The sequence below is a fragment of the Malurus melanocephalus genome, unplaced genomic scaffold (genome assembly GCF_030028575.1).
Source record: "Malurus melanocephalus ecotype Western Australia unplaced genomic scaffold, MMel_1.1 scaffold_77, whole genome shotgun sequence".
In the NCBI taxonomy this organism is placed as follows: Eukaryota; Metazoa; Chordata; class Aves; order Passeriformes; family Maluridae; genus Malurus; species Malurus melanocephalus.
The window spans coordinates 961,168-987,756 of record NW_026623309.1 but is presented as its reverse complement, the minus strand read 5'-3'; the positions used below and the strand labels follow the sequence as shown (position 1 = coordinate 987,756).

General features: G+C 37.6%; 1 protein-coding gene across 6 annotated transcripts in view; it reads right to left on the bottom strand.

Moving 5' to 3' along the window:
* Positions 1-26,589, bottom strand: part of CLEC16A (C-type lectin domain containing 16A) — a 59,900-nt gene that overhangs the window by 19,851 nt on the left and 13,460 nt on the right. For 5 of the 6 annotated variants that reach the window (XM_057367281.1, XM_057367275.1, XM_057367279.1 and 2 more), the window contains exons 9-21: positions 24,468-24,581; positions 19,471-19,699; positions 17,939-18,068; positions 13,777-13,877; positions 12,908-13,030; positions 11,424-11,533; positions 10,910-10,954; positions 9,627-9,677; positions 8,796-8,924; positions 5,110-5,230; positions 1,955-2,106; positions 1,014-1,218; positions 153-317 (exon numbers count right to left, since the gene is read on the bottom strand). In XM_057367281.1, coding sequence (XP_057223264.1) covers positions 153-317; positions 1,014-1,218; positions 1,955-2,106; positions 5,110-5,230; positions 8,796-8,924; positions 9,627-9,677; positions 10,910-10,954; positions 11,424-11,533; positions 12,908-13,030; positions 13,777-13,877; positions 17,939-18,068; positions 19,471-19,699; positions 24,468-24,581 — 1,675 coding nt within the window. Of the gene's footprint in view, positions 1-152; positions 318-1,013; positions 1,219-1,954; positions 2,107-5,109; positions 5,231-8,795; positions 8,925-9,626; positions 9,678-10,909; positions 10,955-11,423; positions 11,534-12,907; positions 13,031-13,776; positions 13,878-17,938; positions 18,069-19,470; positions 19,700-24,467; positions 24,582-26,589 lie in introns of those variants that run through there. The other variant, XM_057367280.1, reaches the window with a different exon arrangement.

Here is a 26,589-nt window from a genome sequence, read left to right as displayed (position 1 = left end):
TTGGAATAAGTTTTGCCCTAAGCCTCATCCTGGTGTTGTGTGTTCAGGAACACATCACAATAAGCTTTTCATTGCTTATATGAGTTACAGTAGAGTTTCTGCAGATAGAAATCACAAAGCAAAAACTGCTTGTTAATGAATGTTCATCTTACCTGGGACTTTGTCAACAGATGCAAAGACAGAGCGCTGCACTGTCGGGTCACTGCTCCCACGCCGGGACTGGTCATAGAATCTAAATGGGAGGTGCTGGGCTGCAGCAGAGCTGTGTCCAAAACCCATAACTTCAGTTGAAGGCTGAACAGGAAGATCCAGGAGAGCTATGTTTAATCACAATTGATAATTTTTGTTACTCAAATACATAAAAGGAAGAGGAGGTGACAATAGAATTGATAACTTGCTCAGGATCTCAAGTCTAAACCAGATTTTTAACGTAACTTGCCTGCATTTGCCTCTTAATTAGGGTTACAAATGCACTGACAAGAGAGTCAGTGCTTCTGGCAACCTTTTCTACATTGCTGTCCACACCACATTCACACTATGGAAACCCCAAAATACAGTAGAGGAGAAAAAACCCAAAAGGATTGCCGGAAGCCCCTTGTACTAAAAAAACATAGGAGTTATTAAAAAAACCTTTTGTTTTTCCCTGCACAAATAAAGGAATTCATTAGTTACAACTGAACACTGCAGAAAGCCATTTAAAAAGACAATGTGCTCTAAACTGGAAAAAAATTGCCTTTGCATTACCATTCAACCTAAAATTTTTAATATCAAGTAGATCTGTATTATCCTCAAACTCGCTTTGATTTTTTTTTATGAAGCAAACAATAAAAGTGTGCCATATGCACTTTGTAAACTCCAAGTTAATATGAAACCAAATCTATTCCTTGGAAACTCAGCCCTGGTTCAGAGCTTTCTGTGGCCCACCACTCCTTACTGTGCCTCACCCTGATGTTACGTAAACACTTGCAATGACAGACAAGTCTTGTGTGAATCATTTCAGAACCCCCATTCACCTGCTATTCTCTGCATTTTCATGCGCCGGGCTTGGATACGGCCTTTGGCCAGACGCTGTTTCGCGATAATGCAGCGAATGTGATCCGAAAAAATAAATGTAGCTTGGAGGATTGGGAAGGGCTTCGAATGAGGACTTGAGGCAGGCTTGTGAATTATTATGTTCAGAGCTCTACTGTCATCCTCTACTCCTGTCACCTGCATATCCTAAAGACAAGCAGAAGGCAAACAGTTAAAGAACAAATAAGCTTTTCTAAACTACAGATTAAATATTAACATTGAAAGAAAAGCCTATGAATGYTCCATCAAAGATCCTACAAAGACAATTTCCAGGTTAAAAAAACCCARCAAAATAAAACCAAAACAGACTCTGCAACTTGTACAACTTGGATTGACTTCCTCAGAAATCCATATTTACAGAGATTGAGTCAGTTAAAAATTCAGTTAAATTATCTGAGCAGAGCAAATTTTCAGGAAATACAAATAGTGGCGGTTAAGACAAGAAAGAGACAAATGCAAGAAACTTCCTAAAGCTTTTGAAATCAGTTAGATAAGCACAGATCCTTTTGAAATTACAACCTGTCCCTTCCCTATCTGTGTAGGAAAATCAGAACTCTAGGAGAGTTCATTAATGTGATACTTGAGCAAAGTGCTTGGAACTCAGTCCTTACTGGATGGGACTTCAGTGCTCAAATGACCCAAATGTATATTGGGAAGTTACCTCATCTGCAATTGTGTCACTAGTTAGCCATGTAAACTTCTTCKGAAAATCAGAAATGTTTTCAAAGGCAGGAACCAGAAAAAAGATTAGTGACCAAAGAAACAAGTAAGCATGGTACAGAGCTTAAAAACATAAGCTGATACTGGTATTACTATCTATGCAACATAAAATGTAGATTTTCAGCTCAGAAAAGCTAACCACCCAGACTACAACTTCTCTTACCTGTAGAAGGCCTGCAAATTTAACTACTCCCCATCCAAGTCTGGCAACATCTGGTTCAACCAAACTCATCTGGTAAATATCCACAGCCAGGAATCTTTGAACTTGACCCCCATCCTTTGTTATGACAGTACAAGCAATTAGATCGCTGTTATCTAAAGGAAGGAAGGAAGGAAGAAGGTTACATAATCACTGAAGCTGAGGATTCTGGGGTTTGGGTATTTAACGCAACAGAAAATGTTAATATATAAAAATGTGTTTATATTTAATATATAAAAATATATATATGTTAATATATAAAAATGTTAATATATAAAAATAATCTTGACGACACATAGAAAGCTTCTGATCACTTTTTTAACAGGTATTTCAATTGCTAATCATAGTTATCAAGGGCAAAAAATATTTTAACCATACTGGTTGAGACATCTCACAAGTTAAATATAAAATGGGTACTAAGCATCTTCCTTTCTCTTTCTGTTACCACCTATATTAACYTTCATCTCAGGGGTGAAATTGCAACAGTGCCAATTTCTCTCACTCTGGAAATCTCAAAAATTCTTGTTACCACAAGACCACAGACAGACCCTACATCACCGTAGGCCTTGTTATAAAAGGCCTACCTTGTTATAAACTTTGGCTCTTGACACAAGTTACTTCTGCACAGGTCTGAAACCTGACTATTCTGACTGCTGGACACCCTTCAACTTCAAGTCTGTTTTTGACTCTCCAGGTAAATTGTAGCAGCTTTTGGACAATTATTTCATTTGACCTGAATTCCTGGAGCAGTCCTAYTCTTCTCAAGACATGAAGTGCTTGAATTAGGACCCTTCCAAATACTAAATGTCAGACTCTATGAATTTTGAATCTATTGAGATATTCTCAACAAACAGGCCAGAACACCAGAGTTTTGGAGCTCTCAAATACTACTTTTTGACCAGTATTTACAAAGTTTTAGTGCAACAGCAAGCAGATTAAAACACCTGCTGTACAAATTCAAGTGTCCAACTGCAGAAATGCAGTACTTCAAGATCTCAAAGGACAGAAATTGCTTTCCAGAAAAGGAAGTTTTTTAATTTTGGACCTGACAACACCTTCAAGTAAAGCATTACTGTAAAAGTCTTTCAAAGAACAGAAAGTTACTCATTTACTAGGGAACTGTTACAGGAATCCTTTAAGTCTGTACAACTAAATGTGGTCCATTTACATGACTGCTTCTAGTTTACAGCTGCTGAAGGGTCATAAGCTGTCATCCTTGATGACAAAAACAGAAGAGAAAGTGTGGTTAAACACATTTCCAGTGAACTGATCTGAGAATATTTACAGCCATGCTATGAAACACTTACAGATACCCAACCACATTCAGATGAAAATATCAAGCCCAGTAAACTTCAGTACTATTCAAATTTGGTCTGRGGATTACAGTGAACCACAGGGTTTTGAATGGCTTCCTGATAAGACACTGCTGCAAAGAACTGTGGTGTACTTTCTGTGATTAGCAGCAATGACTAATTTCTCCTCATGCAAAATGAAGCTTGTAACCAGTCTGGACACAACACCTCTATGACATGGATCCAAGATTTCTCTGGACTTTCTCCAAGAAAAAAACATGTTTTAGGAAATACAGCCAAGAAAGGAAAGTTCACAGACCTCAGCAACCTGCAGTGCTAAAGATGTAAATTAAGGGAAATAGTTCCCAGYGTTTATGAAATACTTGCCTGAAAATAATGTATTGTAAGAAATCTTTATAAATATAACAGCTATTTGAGATGGTCTAAATGCACCTGATCTGCCTCAGGGCTTGCTCTATAATGATTTTACAATTTACAGTCATCACAATTCCAGAAATCATCTACATTAAAAGCTCTGACAGAAAACTTYTAGCCCTTTGTATGCACAGCTGGCRGCCTGAGATAAGCATTAGGCTGGAGATAGTGAATGCACCACCTCCCACTTCACAGGAAGAACTCTTCCCAACAGCAGGCAGCCCATCTGGGATGACATTCTGCTTTACTACAAAAGCAACCAAACATGACTCCACCTTGTTCCCGTTAAGTACACTTAGTTGAAATTAGAGGATGTGCCCCATGTCATACACCTGCATTACATTTTGGTCTTTATTCTCCTTGCTGCAAATATGACAACAAGCTGTCCTGGGCAACCTTTTCTAGCTGACCCTGTTTAGAGCAGAGGGTTAGACTAGGTGATCTCCTGAGGTTCTTTCAAACCTCAGTTATTCCACCATAAACTTTTTTCAAATCTTTAAAAAAAAAAAATTGACTTTGAAGCCCTTTTTGAAGCCTGTATACTTATCAGAGACAGAGTGAGCAAGGAGATTTAACTATGACGTTCCTTTTTTTGGTTTCAGCAAAGAAATAACAGCATTRAATGTATCCTCATTTGCCTCTTGGCCATGGCATTTAAAACATTGCCACCAACAGAATCCTGTTACCACCTGAAGAAACCAAACACTGGGCTGTTAATTTGAGCTGCCAGTGAACTTCATCCAGTGAGCTGCTAAAGAAGGCTAAGAAGACACCTAGAGCCTCACAGGCAGTGTGAGGCAGACAGTTATCACATCATATGTAACTGCTTCAAAGCAATTTAGAGTAAAAAAGCACTGAAAGGTAACAGTTGGAATAATTCTGCTGACAGCCTCCAGCACTACAGAATGAACCTGCTGTGGAATTACCCAACTCTCTATACCTACATTCATCTATAGTGCTGACAACCTTGCAACTACACCTAAAGGTTCACATTCAACATATGCACATTAAAATATTAAAAATGCTTCTTCACGAGAAACTTTAATGTCTCTCATCAAGCTCCCATAAAACATCATCATTGCATTCAGGCAAAAGGGAAAAAGGTGCATTTTGACAGTTTACAGCATTTTTCAAAATCAAAACAGTAACTGGAACCATTCTTGGGTCATGTTAAGCTCTACTGCCTCTTGACATTATTTGTATATAAACAASCATAAACACTAAAGGCCTTTTAATGTTCAGAGGAATTTTAAAATCTTTGTACTAACAGAGATTGAGGAAACTGTTACATCACCAATATCTCCAGTAAGTAAGAATAGTGGTAATAAGCAGTTTAGGAGAATTTTTTTTTTCTTCATGTCATACTATTTAGAAAATTAAGGGTCTACTTACTCAAATCAAGAACATCATCTGCCTTTATCAGATCTCCCTCCCTYGTAAGCGGTAACTGAGTTTCTAGTTCACCTTGCAAGTGCAGTGACAGTGAACGGAGCATAAAGAAAACTCTGATTGCCTTGAGAAATTAAAGAAAAGAATATTAAAATATTTTTACACCCAATACTGCATATTTTATGAGCATCTTACAAACATATGCTGGCTTTTACAAGTCTCAAGTTTACTGGCCTACAGTAAATTTTTTTAACACATATAAAACTGAAATTTTAAATTGAAAAAGCAGAATGTAATTTCCCACTTAGTTAAAAGAAGACATATGAAAGAAGCTGACACATGCTATTTATTTCCAATGAAGTAGAAGCAGCACAGCTTTTGTCCCACTGGCACACACAGACTGTGACTTACAGGGAAACGATTACAGGAGCTGCTTAAGCAAAAACAACAATCTTGGATTTTTTTTATTTAATCATTATTTTAAGACTGATTGTATTTGCAAAGCTTGTATGCTACAGACACCTATACAACCAACCTTCAGAGATTCCCACATTTTGAACTTAAAACAGTAATAAGTTTCCTGGCCAAGTCTAGCTAAGATGTCTACAAGTTAAGAGAGAAACASAGGGGATTTCTGCATTTTACTTTGCTGTGGTCATCAAAACTAGCCACATGCAATGTAACATTCTTGGAGCACTTAATTTATATTCTCAGAAGGTCTTTATCAGAGCAAAGCATTCTGAAAGCTGCACCAGTCGCAAGAAACTTTCAACAGCTGCTTTGTGAAATGAGTATGCTAGTTTTGATTTACAAATTYATGACATATGGTATGCAAAGACCCAAAGTGTCAAAGAACAATCATTTTATTAGCCACRTTTTGAAAGGCACCATTTATAATCCTCTTTCCCAACAAGAACTGCATTTTCAGTATAGCAAATRAAAAATCATTTTTTATTACTTCCGGTGTTCTGCTTTTTAAGAGTTTCCTACAGAGTAATTCTGTGGCATACTGTAAATTAACTGCTGCCTTACAGTAAAAGCACTGAATTCATGAACAGCTGCAGTGCCCAGAAACTCCCAGATTGCAGGAAGTATTAGGAAAAACAAATCTAAAGTGCTTTAAGGGAAAACCCTGCACTCCTCTATTTTTAAAATCAACAGAATGGTGGCTCCTGTGAAGCAGAAATGTGAGTGCTTGGCCAGCTCTCTACCGGCAGAGCTTCCAGAAACTTCTGGCAGAACAGGGATGAAAAGAGGGAAGCCATGTATCAGGCTCTTCCATGAAATTACACCAAAGCAATGAYGTTAGTATGCTGTTGAATTCTAACAGGACAATATGATTATGTGGAGCAAAGGATGTCAAGCGTATATAACAAAAACAATAATTAACTACTTAATTCATAAGAACAGARTCACTTTAGAATGGGAAATCATCTCTCCCATTTAGGCAGACTRCATTCTAATGTATTGTGGACTTACTGAAATTATACAAGATTGCTATAAAGCAGTTTGCTACCACATGTTTCAAGAATAATTTACAGTATTTGGTTTAAAACTTGCCAAATTCAATCAAGTATAGGAAAATCTTGGCACTTTTTGGTAACCCAAAGGTCAAGTCCAACAAGGTTTTTTTTTGGGACATTTTAAAATTTGTAGGGTAACCACTACTGAGCTTTCACTTAYCTTCCCCCTCAAACCTCTTCCTCCSAGACCACATTAATTTTTATCACATTCATTTGCTATTATATTAATGGCATTCTTCTCCAAACACGTATTAGTGCAGAACAAAGTACAGGAACAAAAGATAAAATTAGAACTTTAGCTTTGGGAAAAAAAMCCAAAAAACAACCAAGAACATCAGATGAAATGGGAACCATGCTGTGCTTCCTACAACACCGACAGCGCTCAGTTTGTTAGCAGTAYCAATAAATGGTGCTTTTCCATATTTTATCACATCTCAACAAAACAACAGAAAAGTTCAGTGGTCCAGAAATTTTTCAGCTGACTTTGTTTTCTCTTTTAAGTTGGAACAAATATGGATTTCTATGTTCATTAAAGAACTATGCATTACAATGATGATTTCCTTATTTATACACACACACCATGTGCAAAGAAACAGCAATTTGCAGGGAAACCTACCACTATCTTACTACATTGCCAAGRAAAAGTGTTCTTAGTACTTCAAAAACTTCTCAAAGTGAAATTTTTAAGAGCTCCTCCTAAAGTAAAGAAAAGAAGAGCTGCCACTTAGAGGGACTTTCTGTAGCAAGGAAGAAGTAAGATCCTAACAGTTAAGAACTCATAATATAATCAAAATAAGGGACAATTTCACTTGCTAGGGAAATGAAAATTGAGAACTTTTTTTGAATCATGTCAGAGGATGCACAGAATCGAATTCCTTTCATTTGAAACCATCAGCAATATCTCAGCAGCTTAAGTGGCAGCAGCAATGTCACAAGGTATACCTGAGTTCAGCATATTCTCATGACAATTTTCAGCTAAGGCAAGGCAGCCTGGCTGGAAGGAAGCAGCACAGGAATTGAGGAGGTACTAAAACCTGAGCGTAATGTGACTGGGGAAGGAGGAMCAACAAGGAAGCAATTCTGGGAATTCTTCCAGATGATAGAGACCCTTCCATCCTATAGAATCTACAGGAATATTAGTATTGATTTTTTTATTTCCACCAACAGAAGTTAAGCTATTYCTTATTTAGCACATCAAAATCCTGGAACGATCATTTACCACTAATGCGCATTTCTAAGTATCCTTCTGTTAAATGCCTCATAAGAGAATTCCAGGAAACATTTCTGCTTTCTAAGAATAATACTTTTCAAAATAATTCACTGTATTTTATCAGGCATCTTGCTGTGATAACAAAAGCTGTATGGCTTATAACAAGYAGTGAAAACAAATCTTTTCAGAAGATTCCTGGAAATGGGKTTTTTTTCTTCAAGAGTACTTGAATAAACTTACATAACACACTTACATTACTGCATGAAATCATTATTTGGAAAGTGCTGTTCTCTGAGTTTCTTTGCGTTTATGTATCTCAGACTTACTGACACAAGGATTCCAGGACACAGCCAGATAAGGGCCATGAACTGATTAAACAACGAATGGAAATAAGGATGTTGTCCTTATCAGTATCACCGCTACAGATTGTGTCAGTCACTAAAATAGWTATTTTGCTGGTTTTCTCCTCATTTTCAAGATCTCTATCATGAACTATTTCAGCAAGATGAACTGTCAAGTAAAATTAATTTTTTTTTTGCCATGTCTAGAAACATGAGCAATATGGAGCCAGTCAGCCTCCCATGGTGGTTCTTACTGTAGGAATATAATTGAGAGATAGACTGAGACAGCAGATGACAAAAGAAGCTGACAATACATTGAGTGTCATCAAAATGCCTTTGTACGTAACTGTCTTCATGCTCTGAAAAAKTACAACTCCAGTGCAAGACCACGCTACATTGACTAGACACAAGAAGCCAGAAAAAAAAGTTTCCCCACTGGGGCAGGTAATTATTATATACTCTACACAGATTTGTCTTCAACAAGCTTTTATGATTTTATGGATGAAGCTTCCAATCAAGCAATTTTCAAAGAAAAGTGTTTGTATTCCTGGAACTGCTCRAAGACTTTGGCATCATTTTGTCATGAAGAAATATAAGAAAAATAGTCTTACTCACTCTTCGTGTTCTTTCCACATCTCCACAAGGCAACCTTTTCACAAAATCAATACCAGTCAGTGGTGTCCCCGTTGGGGGTAACAAGATTGAAGCATCCATCATCAAGTATTCTACATTCATAGGTTTCATCTATAAAAATATTTCAACACTGATTATTATACAGAACAATAAGCAGTTGCCTCCTTAGTTTAAAACACAATTCAGTGCCACATATTCCACAATTCTGAGATTTTTTAATACCACGTCTTATTTAAGATCCTTACATGCTAACCTCTAATCTATATTTGCTCACTGTTCCCAGACACACTGGCCAAGTTTCCATACTGATAAAACACAGGAAGAACTCCAGAAGATTACAAAAGGAAATATTTCCCAAATACTAAAAAMCAAATTTTGCCAGGTTTCATTTTCAGTTTTGACTTATATTTGTGATTATTTCAATCAAAAGAAAGTTTCTCATAACCTTTTGTCTCTGAAAAGAACTTTCTCAAAACTGAGACCTTGCTGAGCTTCAGACAGATATAGGAAGATTTTCATATCRTTTAGAGAAAAAAAAAATAAATCCAGTGCCCTATTTAGTAGGCTAAAGTAATTTTTATATACTCAATTTTAGAAAGCAATGAAACTTTATTAAATAAAGAGCTGTGAAATTTCACATAAATGATTTAAGTATAAACACAACTTCTCAGAGACAAAAACACCACCCACATTTTGTTCTCCTATTCCCAGCAATAAAGACCCCAGTGTTCTGAGAAGCTATCAGTACTTTTTCTTTTCCCTGTGCCATATCTGAGTTTGAGGATTTGGCAGGGCACAAGGGGTCTCACTTACTGTCATACTCCGGTATTCATCTTCAAACATATCCAGGAAAATTTCTTCTCCCTTTCAAAAGAAAGCAGATGGACATGCCATGACCCCTTGGTGCTTTGAAGCTTTGTTAAGTTTGGTTATGTACAGAGTGTCTGTGAGGGGAGGCTGGGGCTGCAGGACACTGCTGAGCCCTTCAGCAACACTGATGGCACTGCTGGGAAAACACATTTAGGAAAGGGAGAGAGATTCCTCTGCAGCCCCTGGAGGACCATGGCGGAGCAGGTACCCACTCTGCTGCAGGCAGATGTGCTCTGAAGGAGCTGCAGGCCCCACACTGAGGCAATTATTTTCCTGACAGAATGCAGCCCATGGAGAGGGGACTCACACTGGGACAGGGGAAAGTGTGAGGAGGAAGAAGCAACAGAGAGAATCTGTTATGGACTGACACCCAATCCCTATTTCCCGTCACCCCTGCACCACTCACAGCAGGAGAAGGTTGAAGAGACAGGAATGAAGCTGAGCCTGGGACAAGGGAGAGGTGGGGGACAGCAATGTTTTAATTTGCCTTTGTTTTTCACTATCTGATTTTTTTTTTTKGCAATAAATTCATTTCTGTGAAGTTGAGTCTGTTTTGCCCATGACTGTAATTGGCAAGTRACCTCCCTATTCTTTATCTTGACAAGATATTCTATTCTCCATCCTGTTGAGGAAGGACAGTGAGAGAGCAGCTGAGTGGACCTCAGCAACCAGCCAAGGCCAACCCCCCACAAGTTACTTGTTTTTTGTAAGCCACATTGAGCAAACATTCTTCAACAGAATTCTAAGAAAAACAGGAAGATATTTCAGACACKTGAAATCTGTCACGGATTTACTGCTCTTTACATAGAAGTTAATGCCTAAGGCTAAAAATTTTATTTCTTTCATTGCAACACACAGACAAAGTAAAAAACTTTGCAAAGGTTTCCAATCAGAAAAAAAGATTAAGTAAAACTTAGATCACCATTTCAGATGACACAAACCAAAACTAATGTCAAAACCAAGCATATGCTGCATCTGTGCCAATGATAAACTTCATCTCCAGTACAAACTCTGTGAGTCTTCCAAMAGCCCTTTGTGAGGTATGTCAGGGTGGTATGGGAAGGGCAGGAAAGGCGAGGAATCCTCCAACAAAAAACTACCTTCTCTTACAAATTTGGAGTTCCCATCTTAAAAAAAGTGCTGCTTTGGGCAGTATTTAAAGACTGGGCTGCAGATATTCCCCGTTATGCAAAGGACTTTTCCCTTACTGCATTTTGCATATATACCTTGTAGAAACTACGAAGGAGATGAACACTTTCCTCTCTTGCACCCTAGAAAGAGAAAATGCATTTCAGGGAACACATACACCACTTACTCATTAGCCACATTAAAAAACCCACCCAAAAACTGATACAGAAGACTATCTATTAACATCCCTATTCATGGCCTTAATCCCAGAATTTGACTGAATACAGTCCTTGCACCTATGAAAATAGAGCTTATATGAGCTCATTAGTTTCAAAAGCACTTTTCGTTACATTATTGAGATGGATGACCAAATTTCAGAGAGAAAATGAAACACAAAACTGTTTGAGAAGTTACAAGTTAAAATAGCAAACCTGAGAACARAACRTAAGTTATTATGTTCACTGMACAGAGCTACCAATGCAAAAATGTTCTAGAAATTCAAATTTCACATTTAGGCTTACTGCAACCAGAAATCAGCAGATTTATTCAACTATACTATGAGACTCTGACACCGGTAATGCAGTGACTGGTAATTTGAAAGAAAATACTCACCTCAAGACAATCAAGGTGAACACTTTTTATGATCCTGCCATTTTTAGAAAACACCAGCTGCTTCAGCAATAGGCAGCCAAGTTCTAAAGTTGCCAAACGAATTTTTCCATCTATGAAAAGAAAATTTCAATAYACAAAATAGCAGCAGTTTAATTGTAGCTCTTCCCATCATCCCACGATCTTAAATGTTTCTACTCTTCCTGCAATTTGTMAAGCTTTGCTCCTCTGTCACACCCCCCATATCTGACAGGGATGAGGGCTGATGCTGCCTTACAATGCTGTGGGCTGTAGAAGAAAAAGAACTGGAAGACTAATTTAAAGCAGAAGAAAAATTAAAGCAGAACCATTCAACAAAAAGGTAAAGCTTAATAGTAGTGAAATAAGGCCAAACCAATGCATTTATCAATCTGCACATGTTGAATTATGCTAAAATTACAAAAGGATTCCAGACATTTGGCATGGATAAAGTTACAAGGTGAAAGGCTTGTATTTAGCATACTAATCATAGCTTTTCCTTCAAGACAGAGAAGGAGAAGTTCTACATAACATGCAGCAAGATGAATAAAAATCCCCCATTTCCACCCTTCCCCAGCACTTCTCTCCCCAGACATGCCTTTATTTAAATAAATGCATATCCTCATTTGCACTCGTTCCTGCTGCTGTATGTACAAACTCTTCATATATAAACATGTTTTTAATCTTTGGCACATCAGCACAAGTTAATGTGCTGTGGATCTTKCAAGTCAAATAAACATCAGGTTTTTACTCTACAGACAATGAAAAATTTGATAGTGTGKCAGTTTCTGGAGGAAACCAGTCTGACCCATTTGAAGTTTTAAGGGGGGACGCGCAAGGAGGTGTAGCTTGAACAAAAATCATATTTTCATGGAATAGGTCATGGAACATTGTAACTCTCATGTCATAAAAAAGCTGAATGAAAATAAGCCCTCATTTTCTGCAAAACAGCTCAGAACTGAAAATACAATTTGAGATAAAAAAAGGGGGGAAAATTTGCTACCACCTAGAGGTGATAGCCAAAGGACTCCTATGAGCAAGGATACCATAGTTTTCAAATCTATTTCTCCACTAGAATTATTTTTATAACCAAGGTGCCACAGATCACAATTTTAGGATGAAATCATACATTAAGGTGAAACCACTCAAAAACACAATTTTTGWTTATTCTAAAGTGCAGAAAGTAGGAATTAAGACAACAGTTCYTTGTATAGTTCTGAGTATAAAAACAGTTACTCAGCACCAATCCAGAGTTTCTGCTTCCTCAACAACAAGAAAAGCCAATAGTTGTCTTTCACAAACGAGGTCTACTCGTTTGTAGTACTGCTGTGGGTACTGACAGTGGGTACTGCTCATTGAGGAACATGCTGAACAGGCACCTTCCCCTCAAAGACAAGAGACTAAGTAGCTTCTTTTCTATCTTCAAAAATTTTAGCTTGGAAGGAAAACAAAYCCTAGAAAAGCAATACCTGGTTGTGCAGCATAACTCATTATCCTGATGAGCCTTTCTGCAAGGACATGATTATATGAATTTCTCTCTTCAGCATGTTGAGCTGGAAGTTGAATTCTTTCCAGCTTGACTGAGTCRAGTCCTTTCATGGAGTGAAGGAAAAAAAAGGCAAATTAGAAAACAGGAGAATCCCCCAAGGCAAGCCTTTAATAGATCACAGCAGCTTTCTCAGAAGAGAACAATTAGCAAGAGGAAACCAGGCAAGTTAGCCTTAAATTTGTATTACAAGGAAATAGAGGATCAAGAGAAAGACCAAACACATTGATGAATCCCTGAGAATTCTCAGCCTTAAATTGGGCCTGCAGGGTGAAGACATTCAAATCCCAAAGTGGTTGGTGAAATGTAAACTATTTTGCTACTTCTGAAATTCTCTGTTTATTTGTTTGCATCTGAATCAAATCAAAGTCAAGCCATACATCTCGGGAGCATAATGGTAAAAGGGGAGAAGATCAAAGTCTGATTTTAAATTCTGCTGTGGTAGTTAAGTAATCTGTTCATACATGTTTAAAAGAAATGGGAATTTTATTTTGTAGTAGCCCYGTTTAGTATCCTCCCCAACAAATAAAATTTTCACTGACTTGTTATATAAGGAAACTRATCCTATCTTTCTTTAACATATTCCTCTAAAATATCGAAATTATTTSTCATAAAAGTCTGGTTTGCTGTGAGACCCCTTAGAACAACACACAATTATGGATTACTGGGATCTCCCTATCTCACTCTAAAGAACAGCAATAAACAGCCCCATAAAGCAGAAGATGACTCTACTGAGGTTTACAGTTTCTTCCAACCCGGGCCTCGCAGTTAACTCTACATAACAGCACTTACCTTTGTTGTGTGACATTGCATATAAAAGACAGAGCACAAAGAGGGCATAGTAATCATCTTCAGGACAGTCCAGTGCATTATACACCATATCAAGAAAAGGCCTAGGAAAAAAAGTAATTTAGAAAGAGTAAAAAAAAAAAACCTATAGAAAAATAGGTAACTATCGTATTGTACAGGTAGTCAGCTAATGGAAGAGGGAAATTACAGTAATGCACATTTTCAGGCATATAAGAAAAGAGTTTTGTTACAGAGTTACTCAGGTTACAGCCATGCTTTGTATTTACATTCTGATAATAATTCTGATGTTTTAACAGGATTTGTTCCATAGTACCTTCCCAAGAACTGATTGTTCAAACATTTGTTGTAGCCTGTTTAGTACGTATGCAGAAGCATTGTAGAGCTTTTTTTAAAAGTGGATATGTAAGTAAATTCAGGGAACTGCTATCACTGTTGCATAAAGGACTACCTTAAAACTCATCTACTAAACAGAGTTRGAAAGTTCTTACCATTACTTGTAAGCATTTTTACCAGAAGTTTGGAGGAAGCTAGGCTATTCTAAAACWACATTGTACTGTCCAACAGTTAGAGGAAAGAAAAAATAACTAGGAGGGAATATTTGAAGAAAAAAAGGCTTTGTATTGCAGATGATCTTTGTTTTCCTGAGTTTAAGAATGTGTGACCTCTGACACATATACAGGAGCTTACAAACAATGCCAAGTTCACCTTTCCTTTACCCGTACCTGGAGRGACAACAAAAACCAGTGTAATCCAGAAAGCATTTGGACAGATCAGATATGGCTGAGATTCAGCTGACATTAGCACAGGCCTGATGGCAAGGGAGCTTGGATTCTTGTCTTAAGCTGGCTTGCATCCAATCAGTTGTACAAGCTCAGAATACAAGCAAAAATTAAAAATATTTTCACAACTGGCCCAGATAAACAAATGATATGTCAGGGAAGTGTCACAGGCACCAGAAGATGACAATTGGGAAGCCCARAGTGAAAAAAGTGAATTCCTACCTTTTAAACTATGCTTCAACAGTGAAAGGAAAAAAAAATTCTTACATTATTTAAATTATATTCAAAGAAAATAYATTAAAATAACATCAAAGTCACAGAACCAAAAACACATTTTGCTGTGTACAGGCCCGGCAGACGAGAAGCTGCACTACAAACTCACTGCTGTGGTCAGCTGGGGGTCAGAGGGACTGGCAAAGACCAGAACACAACACACTTCAATACCTACTCCAGACCTGTGGCGCCATCACGGTCACACCCAGTGTGTCCCAGGAAAGCCAAATCATAACAAAGCACTTGAACTTCCCGGCAGCTCCAGGCACATTTCAGCAGCATGTTCTCTTTACTGAAACAAGGCAGTGACCAGAATCACAGCCCACGCTGCTCCCTGCTCGGTTCATGCCACGGCAGCTCATCTGTGCATTTCTGAGCATTACACACATCCTCTACCAGAAATGCCACCAGTAATGATCCCTCTTTACCCAAATTCCACACTCAAAGTGCTTGAGTCAAATTGCTCACATACTGTAGATGTCAAAAGAATGTAACTACTCAAGGGAAAACAWCCTAAATAATGAGCAATGTTGAAAATCAGCCAAGAGGGCGTTCAGGCTTCCTAAGCATTCAATAAGCCCTACAAGGCTCCTGTCCCACTCAAAAGGGGGGCTTTGCACACCACAAAGGGAGCTCAGCTTCAAGGTCTGAAAAACAGACCCAAGGTCTGAAAAGGACCAAGATATTAAAATACTTCAATGCAAAATAGCACTGGGTTTGTTTTCACACCAGCAACTGACAATAAACAACTTAAAATCTAACCTAAAATATAAAAGTAATATTTAATATGTTATTTTTAATATAATGTTTTTAAAGCCAATGTTTTACAAGGTCAAAGCTGCTGAGGTATCAGTAGTCCCATTAACACCAATATTACACAGTATTAAATGACTTCWGTAATGTCTAATGCATTTTTCATTGTTTTCCCCCACATACTAATTAGATTCATGACATTACAGAACTTGGAAAAAAATACTACAGCAGTAAGAGAAATCATTTTCATTGCAGATCTATCTGYATTATCTGTCTCAGCCACAATAACCTGAGGCTGAAACAACTTCCAAGAATCCCACTCACCAATGGTCCTCATTTAGACTAAATAYACAATAGAGTCACAAAAACTTCAGCCTAAGAAAACAGCAACAGAAGCCACAACATAGCATGAAGATTTGACATGCTTTGGAAAAGAGCTTTGCTGTGCAGCATTGCATAAAATGAAGTTAATTTAGAACATGTCTTTAAGCTTAAACTTTCCAGTAGTGAGGCCCATCAAAATAAAATTATACCTAAAATACTTAAGCTTTCTCCTTTGTTTTTCACAGTAGGAAAAGGGCTAAAGGAAATKAAAAACTTGACTTAGCTTTTACAGCTGCAGATTTTTAACTGCTATTTGTGTTGTTTTCCATTGCTTTTCCAGCAACTATTGAACTATTATAAAAAACCCCCAGTATGCATAGTAAAGTCTACATGGTAAGTATTTTCAAATGTATTTCTTAACTCTGTAAGCATTTGCTTCCTTTGCTAGTCTTTTACTAATGGCTTGATAGGAGAAGCAGATCAAATGCCATACAWGTGTTCCTCAAATTATTTATTCTTGGGGAATATGTCCCCAGTTCAAGACTTCAGCACACTAGGAAGCACTGTCACCACAACCACTAACGATTATTCCAGGTGTGCAAGTTCCATGGCACAGAGATCACTGCATTTTCCACTTCCACATGGTACCTTATCCACAATGCTCAGTGATTCCAACCAGRGTAGGACAGAGACTATACACACTTGAGCAAGCCTCTTGAGAAATTCAGCTACTGTTTCAAATAYTACATCTGGCATATAAAATAACACAAAATCTTAAGCTATAGCAGCTGATCCACTGATATTTAAAAAAAAACCCACACAGAACAAAGGCCAGAATTACCCTACACAAGACATATCCTTATTTCAAAAATATTTTTAGCAGTGCATATGCTTTGATGTTTATTTTTAGAAAAGATGCAGGATGCTGTGAGACCACATCTACAGTCCAAGAGTCCTGAACTGCAGACATTTGCCAAATGCATTGGCAGCTCACATCAGAGCATTCTGCACTTTTCSAGACCTGGCCACCCCAGTCACTTTAGTATTCCATGCACTCACTGCCAATTTCTTTCTAAAAGCCATTTGGCACATATTTTAGTCAAATTATCAATAATCCAGAACAATGTGTTTTAAAGCCAGTTCAAGTCAAGGTTCAATTTCACTTTTACAATGAAATGAAATGTTATCTTTATTAATGAATGTAATCTAAACTACAAAGCTATAATGGAGACAGAATGAAATTCTGGGAATACCAGGCAGCATTTCCCAAGTTCAAAAATAAATTTAAAATCCTATCAAACATATGCATTTCCCCAATGGACAYATTAGCAATTACTTTTGTGTCAGGCACATACGGTTTTTTAATATTCTATTAACAGGAATGCAAAATTCTTACTGAGAAGGTGTCTTAGGGCTACTTAAAATAACCAAGTTTAAATTCTGAAGTCAGGATGATTTCTGCTCCCAGAAACACTTATAACCTGTATTTCCAGTAGAAGTTTTCAATAACTCACTAATGGACCCTGGAAACAGTACAAAGGTCACAAGGGTTTGTCTATAACTATTACTACTAAAATTCTGCCAAATTCAGCCATGAAATGAGGAATTTTTTTTCGTTTTTTCTTTACAGATGCCTATGAAGTAGACAAATGCAACCATAAATATATTTAAGAAAACTTCTGGCTTAATTCAAGAGGTTTAGAAAATTATGGAATGAAAACATTCATATTGTGCTTTTGTTGTGTAACTATTCTGTAATTTAACTTTACCAACTTAATACATCACCACTGCCATGAAGGGAAGCACAAACTACAAAGGAACAGGATAATTTCCAAAACCAATCAATAGAGAGGCTACACCTCACTTTTCTGTTGATTCACTCACTTGTGATCCAGAAGTTCCCTTGTAATTTTAGCTTGAAGCAGATTTAAAACATCCCTTAAGAGAAGTGAAAGAGTTAAGGGGAGGGCAGGTAAGGAAGCAATTCAGCAAAATCTCTTACAGTTCCTTTATACCTGTTCCAGTTTGTTATCTCACTCCCAGAAGCAGCTGCACTCTTTTCTTCATCTGTTGTATTCTGTTCTGTCACAGTGGAGATAGACAGCTCTGACAGCTTACATCTCTCCATGATTACCATCTCTATTTCTAAAAAAAACCCAAAAGCACCAAAAATCAAATCAAAAACCAGCAAAATTTGATATTTTGAACAAAGTTGTCTCAAGCTCTTTTGTATTTTCTGTTTGGCATTAAGTGTCTCATGCATCTATATATAAGAGGTATAACCATTAYCTCAGGTTAATGAATGAACATTATTAGATRTAGGCAAACTTTCTTCCCAGTAAAGAACTTGGCTTACATTTCTTTAAGGAATGTAACACTAYATGAAATGCATAAATATACATAACATATGTAAAGAAAATTTAGCTATCATTTTGGCAAATAAARAAGCCACAGTAAGCTCCCTTCCCACGCAAACCACAGGAAGAAAAACCATAGAACCTCTTTCTGAAAAAGAGATTTGTGAAAAAGCTGGTGAGACCGGGGCATGTGTGGACATCATGTTTCACTGAGGGTGTAAAACAGGCCTCTACAATTGCAGCAAMCAGGACACCTCGTCCCCAGTGCTTCACCTACTGACTTTCAGTAGAACTATTGGGACCAAATCTTGGGTTTTAGCAATCTTTARGAATTTGGACAAGAATGACAACTAAATGCACCAGTTTAAACAGTATATTTTTTCASATTTTCTCTAAATCATGGTAGACAACACACCATCAGTTATTTGACATTTGACACCATTTAAGGAAAGCCTTCTCAARCAGACTGTCTACCCAAATCTAAATTCAACCATGTTTGGGCAGGACTGTCAAAGCACAACACTCTTGTGTTCAATTGCTTGCATGCAACCCTGCCACATTTATGTTTAATGTAAGTACTGAGATACAACCTTCTAAAACTTAGGAACTATAAAATAAACAGTTAAAATATGCTGTAAGACCAATCCTCCTATAAAAGCACTTCTTAGGTTTGTGCTACATAAAAATCCTGAAAATGTCCAATTAAAAAAACSTACGAGTTAAAGATGTTTTCAGTTTTGAACTATTCAATATCATCTTCTATCACATACTGCCACTTTCAGAACACCTGTTCAATTTTATCATTGAAACTTGCATAAAATACTGCTGACCATCTTGCAAAGGTGAAGTGGCTTCAGCTCTGCCTTACCACAAAAGGACAAGCTACAGTTGTCAAGTCTACTTAACAAGTGCCCACAACCACAAGGCACAAGGTGTGCATTGTGAGAAGAGCTGAGGCCTATGAGCAGMTATGAAAACACTGTCATAGCTTTTAGTCACATTAGACATACATGTTCTGACAGTATGATTTAACATGAGAAAAAAATCCAGCTGAAGAATTATACAAATGTAACAGCCCCATGTTTATATAGTGCAACAGGAGAGCAATCACATAACAAATCACAACTGGGTTCATGCAGTAAATAAAAGTACCTAAATTGTAAGCATCATTTTCTTGCTGGAACACTCACCTTCATTTTCAGTGCTTGTTCTTATGCTCTTTGAACTTGCTTCTGTACCTTTACTTTTATCAAGGTCATCTTGGTTATCTTCAGATCCTCTCTCCTCTTCATCTTCTTCACCAACATTTTTATAGTTGGGTCTTTTCTGCATCCTYTTCCTCCCTTTCTGTTTGTTAATTTCAAGAGACCTCTCAAGTGTTTCTGTTGGTTTTATGAAACATCTGATACTTGACTTTGCCTGTAAATTCRAAGAGTTTAAACTGAGTTACAGCAAGGCATTTTGCAATGTAATTTATAAAGAAACTTCAGTTCATATAAAATGTAAATTAGCACACTATTCACAAATCTCAAATCCATTTTAAAATATAGAAGTTGCACCAAACCATCAGTAGCACAATTATCTCCAAAGCAACAGACTCCAAAGATCTTTCATTAAAAAGTGTGCCTTCTTGAGACAAGAAGAGAGAGAACTACCTATTTCATCACTACATGTTTTAAAATGCTTTTCCCTTCTTTGAAGGGATGAGACAGATAGTTCATATGTAATTGAGACATCTTTTGTAAAAAGGATAAAGGCAGCCAAATCCTAATGTGTGTTGACAGCAGTGTATTAATATGAAACACCCCCTTTTTAAAGGTCCTTGGCAGTGGCAAGCAGAAAATCCAACGCTATGTGCTGCGAGGCTTTGGGTTGGGTTTTTTATTTTGGAGTCTTATGCCTCCCTGAACAGCAAACTAATTCTTGTATCAACCAGGAACAATGACACTGCCATTAACCCTTTTTGGGTCTCCAGACATTGACTTATCAAGTCTGGAAAACCAACTTCATTTGTTACTGCAAGAATCTCTGCAAATAGATGGGCTAACAAAACTTGGTTYACTACATTTCTGCAGCTCGTTTCTGAGCTCTGCTGCTTTGAGCTCCCCTCTCACTGGCTAGGCCTGCCAGCTGATCATCACAGTTCATTATAAACATTGATCAGCCAAGCCTCTCTGTTACTGAGAAGTGAAACATGGTTTGGAGCTTCCTGCCAGCACAGGTTTRCACTAAACAAAACTGCTACAGAAACCCCATCACCTTCCAGAGCTCAATACTTCAATTGTATTTAGCTGACACTGGCTAAGGAGTTAAAAATTTAAGCACAAGCAAGAGAAAAGAAGCAAGACTAGAGTAAATACRAACTGATTACTTTTTGCCATAGATGACTCAGTACAATAAGCACTCAAGATGAGTGCATCAGAGAAACATCAGGGGAAAAGTCAGAAAAAATCCCTCCCTTCACCTAGTTAGGAACATCTGTACTYAAAAACCAAGGGATTAGGAAAAGATCAGGGAAGAAGCTGTCTAGAAGTTACAGGGCCAAAATGATTCTCTGCATCTTCTGACATTTTGCAAATGTTTTATAAAAATATTGCATAAGTGACTTTAMACTTGGCACTGAAACTAACCACATAGTGGGAAGGATATTTTACAATACAAAAAAAAACCCCACAATATGAAATTTACTACACTTATGTCCTCTGATACATTTTTCGTGTGACCCAACTGCAACACAGGAAGGTTATAAAATGACCAGGTTACCTTTATTGATGGCTTCTGGTCAGAAAAGTTATAAGAAAAGGGAAGAACACCTTAAGTCCTATTGTTCAGGGAAATATCAGAAAAGTAATATGCAATTTGCATAATGCATTTTCCCCTTTCTGTATTCACTTCTTACTTCTGCATTGCTTCCTAGAATCTTGTAGCTACTTTCTTTATGAAAAAAGAATGTACTTAACATCCTTGTATTTCTCATATGTTGTCAGTCACATGAGCAAAGTAACATGAGAGACCAGTAGACAGTGATGTGCTCATAAGCACTGAGMCATGATCTGATCCAAGAAGGAATGCTCTAGAAAAAACCCTACACAAATATTCTGTTCTGCTAAACATAACAAGGCTATATGATGAAAACATTCTAAAATTAGACTTGAAATTAATTTATATAGTATTTGGTTTATTATAATTTGATTATACAGCTTCAGGTATTGCTAGTTTATACTTTTAAAATGTCTTTCAACCACATTTTCAATAATGGTTTATCTTGTGCAATGTGTGCTGGTAAAATAAGGCAATACCAGTAACACCTTTTACGGGAAGCAGAAAGTAGGTTAAAGAAGAAACATGCACTAGGCAGAACTGGCCCACATCTGAATGATGCAGGAAAACAGATCTCACAGGAAGTAAGGTAAACCTTAGTGTGATATCTCACGTGTTTAAATACATTCTGCTGCCTACACATATTCATCTCTCATTGCGGGATAAGAGTTTGTACTTCTTCTGATGATACCTAAAACCCAGAAATATAGGGGGRAAAAAATGGAATGAGGTGCAGAACCTGCTCAAAGGAGCTTAGGCAAAGACCACTGCCCTGTGAGATTCAGCAGATCTCCATGGGTAGATCATTGCCAATTCATAAGATATCAGCTTTACAGTTGCTGGTCATTTTTTCCATAAATTGATTTCCAGTTAAAAGCACCACTTATTCCTGTCATGACAACAACCATTGTTTTTTGTCCTAAATAACTCAGGATATTTTGCATTCATACACAGCAACTATGACCTTTCTCRGCTTTTGTTAGGAGCTCTTTATTCAGTATCCCAGCAAGAAGACGTGTGACTCTGCTTCTAGTAACCTCAGTCCATTTTAACTCATCTTATTAGAAAGATGAGTAYAGATATGAGATTCTACTTACTTCTAGGTTTAGAAACTATGTGCTATCTAGAAACTGACAGTAACATTTCAACTTAAACATATCAAGACATCTCAGCTACAACAGATGAGCAGTGTTGAGTATAGAGCAAAGGTTTAGAGATAACAGTGTTTCCACATAATACACAGATATCCCTGAAACAACAAGCTCAGGACAGTATCAGAATAGTTATCACGGCAAATCAGAACAGAAAGGAAGTAGCAAAAGATAAATTTGAGTCTGACTTCAGAAAAAAACACAATTCTACATCCAGACTAAAAGTAAATTGAAGAACTTGCTCATCACTTCTTACTAAATTCTTCTAATTCTAAACTAACTTCTGAAGAAACTTTGAGTATTCAACAGAAGTTGGCAATTTGTTTGCAACAGAAACCACCACAGTAATAATCCCACAATGATCATAATTCAAAGAACAGCCCCTGGAATGGCTAACAATGCTCAAAAATCAACTCCCTGCTCTATGAAATCCCATCACAGAGTAACAAGAAACTGCCTCACTTTACTGGACTATGCCTTCATATGAACAGCTGACTTGAGCTTCAGTGCACTGAGCCACATTTCAGCAGAAAAGCCCAAGCAATGCCTGCAGCAGTGGCTCACACACATCACTGCMCAGCAGCTCCCTGGATGGCTCCCCTCCCTGGCAGCCAGGCACAGAGCACTTGTGCTGAAGATTGCACCCCATTGCTTCTGCACATAGCCAGCCTCCACCAGTGGGCTTTTACACTACAGGCTTTCCCTTCCATGGTTTCATTAAAGAATATGGCTGAAGTTACCAAAAATTAAGGTTTCTCCCATGGGAGTTTGTCCCTTTACCCACCACTCTTCACTCCCTGTAAAGCAGTTCCACCTCTAGCAGTTTTTCTAACAGCCTATTTCAGAAGGCCAATACCCCTCCTATTTACTAMCTGTTCAGGTACAACAGAAGCCTGTTTTACCAGTTTACATGTAGTGAGGACACATTTTTAAGRCCAGTAAGAAGCAGCAACCTAAACAGTATTACAAACATAAACAGATCAACAGGATTTTATAGGAAACCCCTAGTATTCCTAACATAAGTGCAAGCACACAAACACATTCATAGGTATTTTGCAACTCTGTACAGTAACCATGACAGGAAAAGAAAATCTCACTTCTGTAACAACTGGTGCTCCACCCTCTTGCCACAAATTTCCTAGTAACAAAGCTGCTTCTGCACAAGTAACACACAACACTGAATATGCAGCTAGCTGAAGGTCAGACATTTCCTAACATAAGAAAGAGAYTGCTTTATCCTAAAGCATTCAGTCAACTCTACCATTTCACTGTAGTTCTTTCTAAAAAAGATTAGATTCTAAATATCAAGGTCCACAGAACAAAACACCAAAAGCCTAAAAGCTACTGGCTAAGATCAGCCCACACAGCTTCCAAKGTCCCATGGGAAGAAATGTGGAGAAGCTGACATGTATCTTGAAGGAGTTGAAACACATCTCCCACCTTGAAACCCCCAGAGCTATAGCCACTGCTGGGAAAGAAGGTGCATGAGAACCAATTTACTGATTGTTATAAATTAAACATTCAATCAGCAACTGCTGGTCAGCACCAGTCATTAGGGGACATGTTCAATTATTCGACAGAACTACAGTCAGAGGCCTCTTACAGTAAGGTCATACCCCCCAAAATAGGCCCTTAAAAAGTAACAAGTAAGCATTTCACGAACTGTGAAAGCCACAACAAAAGGGAAAATATTATAAACATGACACCTAGAAAACCAGTAACAAGAGTATCAGTATCTAGCAACATCTACCCAGGGTTAAAAAAGGGAAAAGGGCAATGACAGAGCAATGCMCTCCCCTCTCTCTGTGGCTGGTCTCTATTCTCACAAGCTCACTGATGCACCATTTTCAGAGACGATCAATTTTACTGCTAAAACAATGGCAATATTSAGATAAAAACCTTAAGCCAGGTATTTTTTCTAAGTCTCTCATTTCAAGTTGCACAAGGAAAATTCAYAGGAAAGTTGTGCTGAATCATTTTTATTTCACTACCAAGGGGCAGATAAAAAAACTGAACACAGAAGACTGGATTACAGAAATGTCCCATTAAAATGTCCCATTGAAAAGATGATCTGACAACACAACCTGATGTCTATTGCTGGTCTCCTCTCCTAAACCTGAACATCTTGGCTTTTCAGTTTCCAGATACMTGATTTTGTTTTTCMAATATTTTCTTTGCCTTAAAAAAAATAAAACCAGAGACAGTTTGCCACTTACTGAGTTTTTCTGTATATCTTGCTCAACCTTAGAAGAAAACACCGAGAGATCACCATTGAGTATAACCTCAGCCAAGGAGTTCACCAAGGGAGCATAATGTATAATCAGAAAAACCTATTAAAAGAAGAGCAGAAARAAATATTAGACATATTTACAGAATACAGTTTCACAACTTCCCTTGCTCAACATACTTTTCACCTTGCTGCTATCTTTAGTTTATATACAACTGGTAACACTGATAGCTCATTAAATCTACTTTAAAACACAGAAGACACAGGTATCTGATCCTTGTCTACCTTTGAGGCTATCTAGTTTTAATAATTCTTCATATTCTTTCCTCCTGTGTAAATTTTCTCTCCTCAACACCTTTGAAAGCAAAGTTGTGTGATGTTCTAGCAAGGAACTAATGAAACCATTCCAGAAATGTGGGTTGGGTTTTTTTYTTTTTTTTYCACGAACAACAAACTGATTATGGTGCACAGCATCCCCAGATCTTCCTGTGTGCTAGCCACTGGCCAGACTCCAGAAAGTTCTGTGCAGTGCACACAATCACTGTGCAGTGATTCATGAGTAAAGGCCACACAATAGGCTGAGCTGGATCAGAAGCAGYTTTTCTGGCTCTCAAACTGCAGCAAATCAATGTCAGCTAGCCAGTGGCTACAGAACACAGGAGTAAGGACCATACTGCCTGGAGCATTGAAGCATTTGACCACAAGTGCTTTGTGGTCAGAGTTCTCTGTTCACACTAATGACTCTATTTCAAGCCAAGACTTACAAGTGGGCCAGCAAACAATTGGCTCCTGCACAGAACCAGCTCAGGTCCAGCTGCAATAGCCTTCTGTCAGCTTATATCCATTCTCTTCAAAGGAATATCAAGGCTGGATCCCTTATCAGTGGTTCTACTTACAAAATTCCCAAATAGTATCTAAGTCATGAAATCTAATCATTGTTTTTACAGTATTTAGCTAAATGTTCTCCACAGGTTGTCTGATTAAAGTCAGAACCAGACCTTCAAAAGTGATTATTAGCATGCAGTAGTCATCTATCTAAAACTTTTCAAAAGTACTTTGAACAACCTCCAAATCACTCAAGCTTCTGCCAATTCAGCAAGTGTTGCTTGACTGCCCGCAGGCCTGTTTTGGTACAAGTACAGCATATGTTCTCTGTGAACAGTGGGTGAGAAGCCCCAGCAGTGCATTTTCAGGTGCTAGCACAGTCTCTCTAGCACTTGTCTCTAATATAAGAGCAGTGCCTAGAGCGTATGCCTGGTGTCAGTAACAGAAACAGGCAGCAAGGTTTGGCAGATCCCACCMCACCACAGAGACTCCAGGTTAAGGGAGGTGGAAAAAAAGTGTTTCTGCCAGTTATAAATACAGCATGATTTTCTATATCACATCCCATTCTGATACACAAAATTTGTTCTCAGTTCTTTATGACTAGTTCCATGTTCTTTATTAAAGAGAATGAAGAACATAGATACAAATCTTGAAGTGATACCTCGCTGACACTTCCACTGAAAACAAAGATGTTAAAAGAGGTCAACTTATGCAACTGTAAGATGCAGATCCCTTTGGTTACAAGAAGTTGCTGCTCTCACAGTTTTTTCTGTGGTAAATAACCCTCATATCACCACAATTTTTAAAATTTAAATTATGAAGCAGTAAATTATATTTTCCTAGGAAAAAACCCAAACCCATACTTCCAGCAAAAAGATGAAATTATGGGCCAGTACATAATAAAATAACTATTGAAAAATTCTAAGTTCAAAGAAAAAGAAGTATAAATTCTATGAAAACAAGTCAAAACTATTTTCAGATAACAATTTAAGAAAACCAGTCTCATAGCAATGCTGTGAAGACTACAGAGAGAACAGATGAATCTTCCCTACTATAYAAAAACTCTATTGCAAAACTCTTAATTTGAAAAGAAGTTCCAGAAAGAAAAGGAGGTGGGACTGGTAAGAATCAGAAATAACAAGTACTTAATTATAGATTTAAGCTATGGGCTTACAGSTGTAAGCTCTGAAATTCAAATTGTGAGAAGATTTTGGTAGTGGTGGTTTTGGGGGTTTGGGTTTTCAAAGAGGAAAATTCAAATCTGAAATTTTCCATAGCTTAGGCAG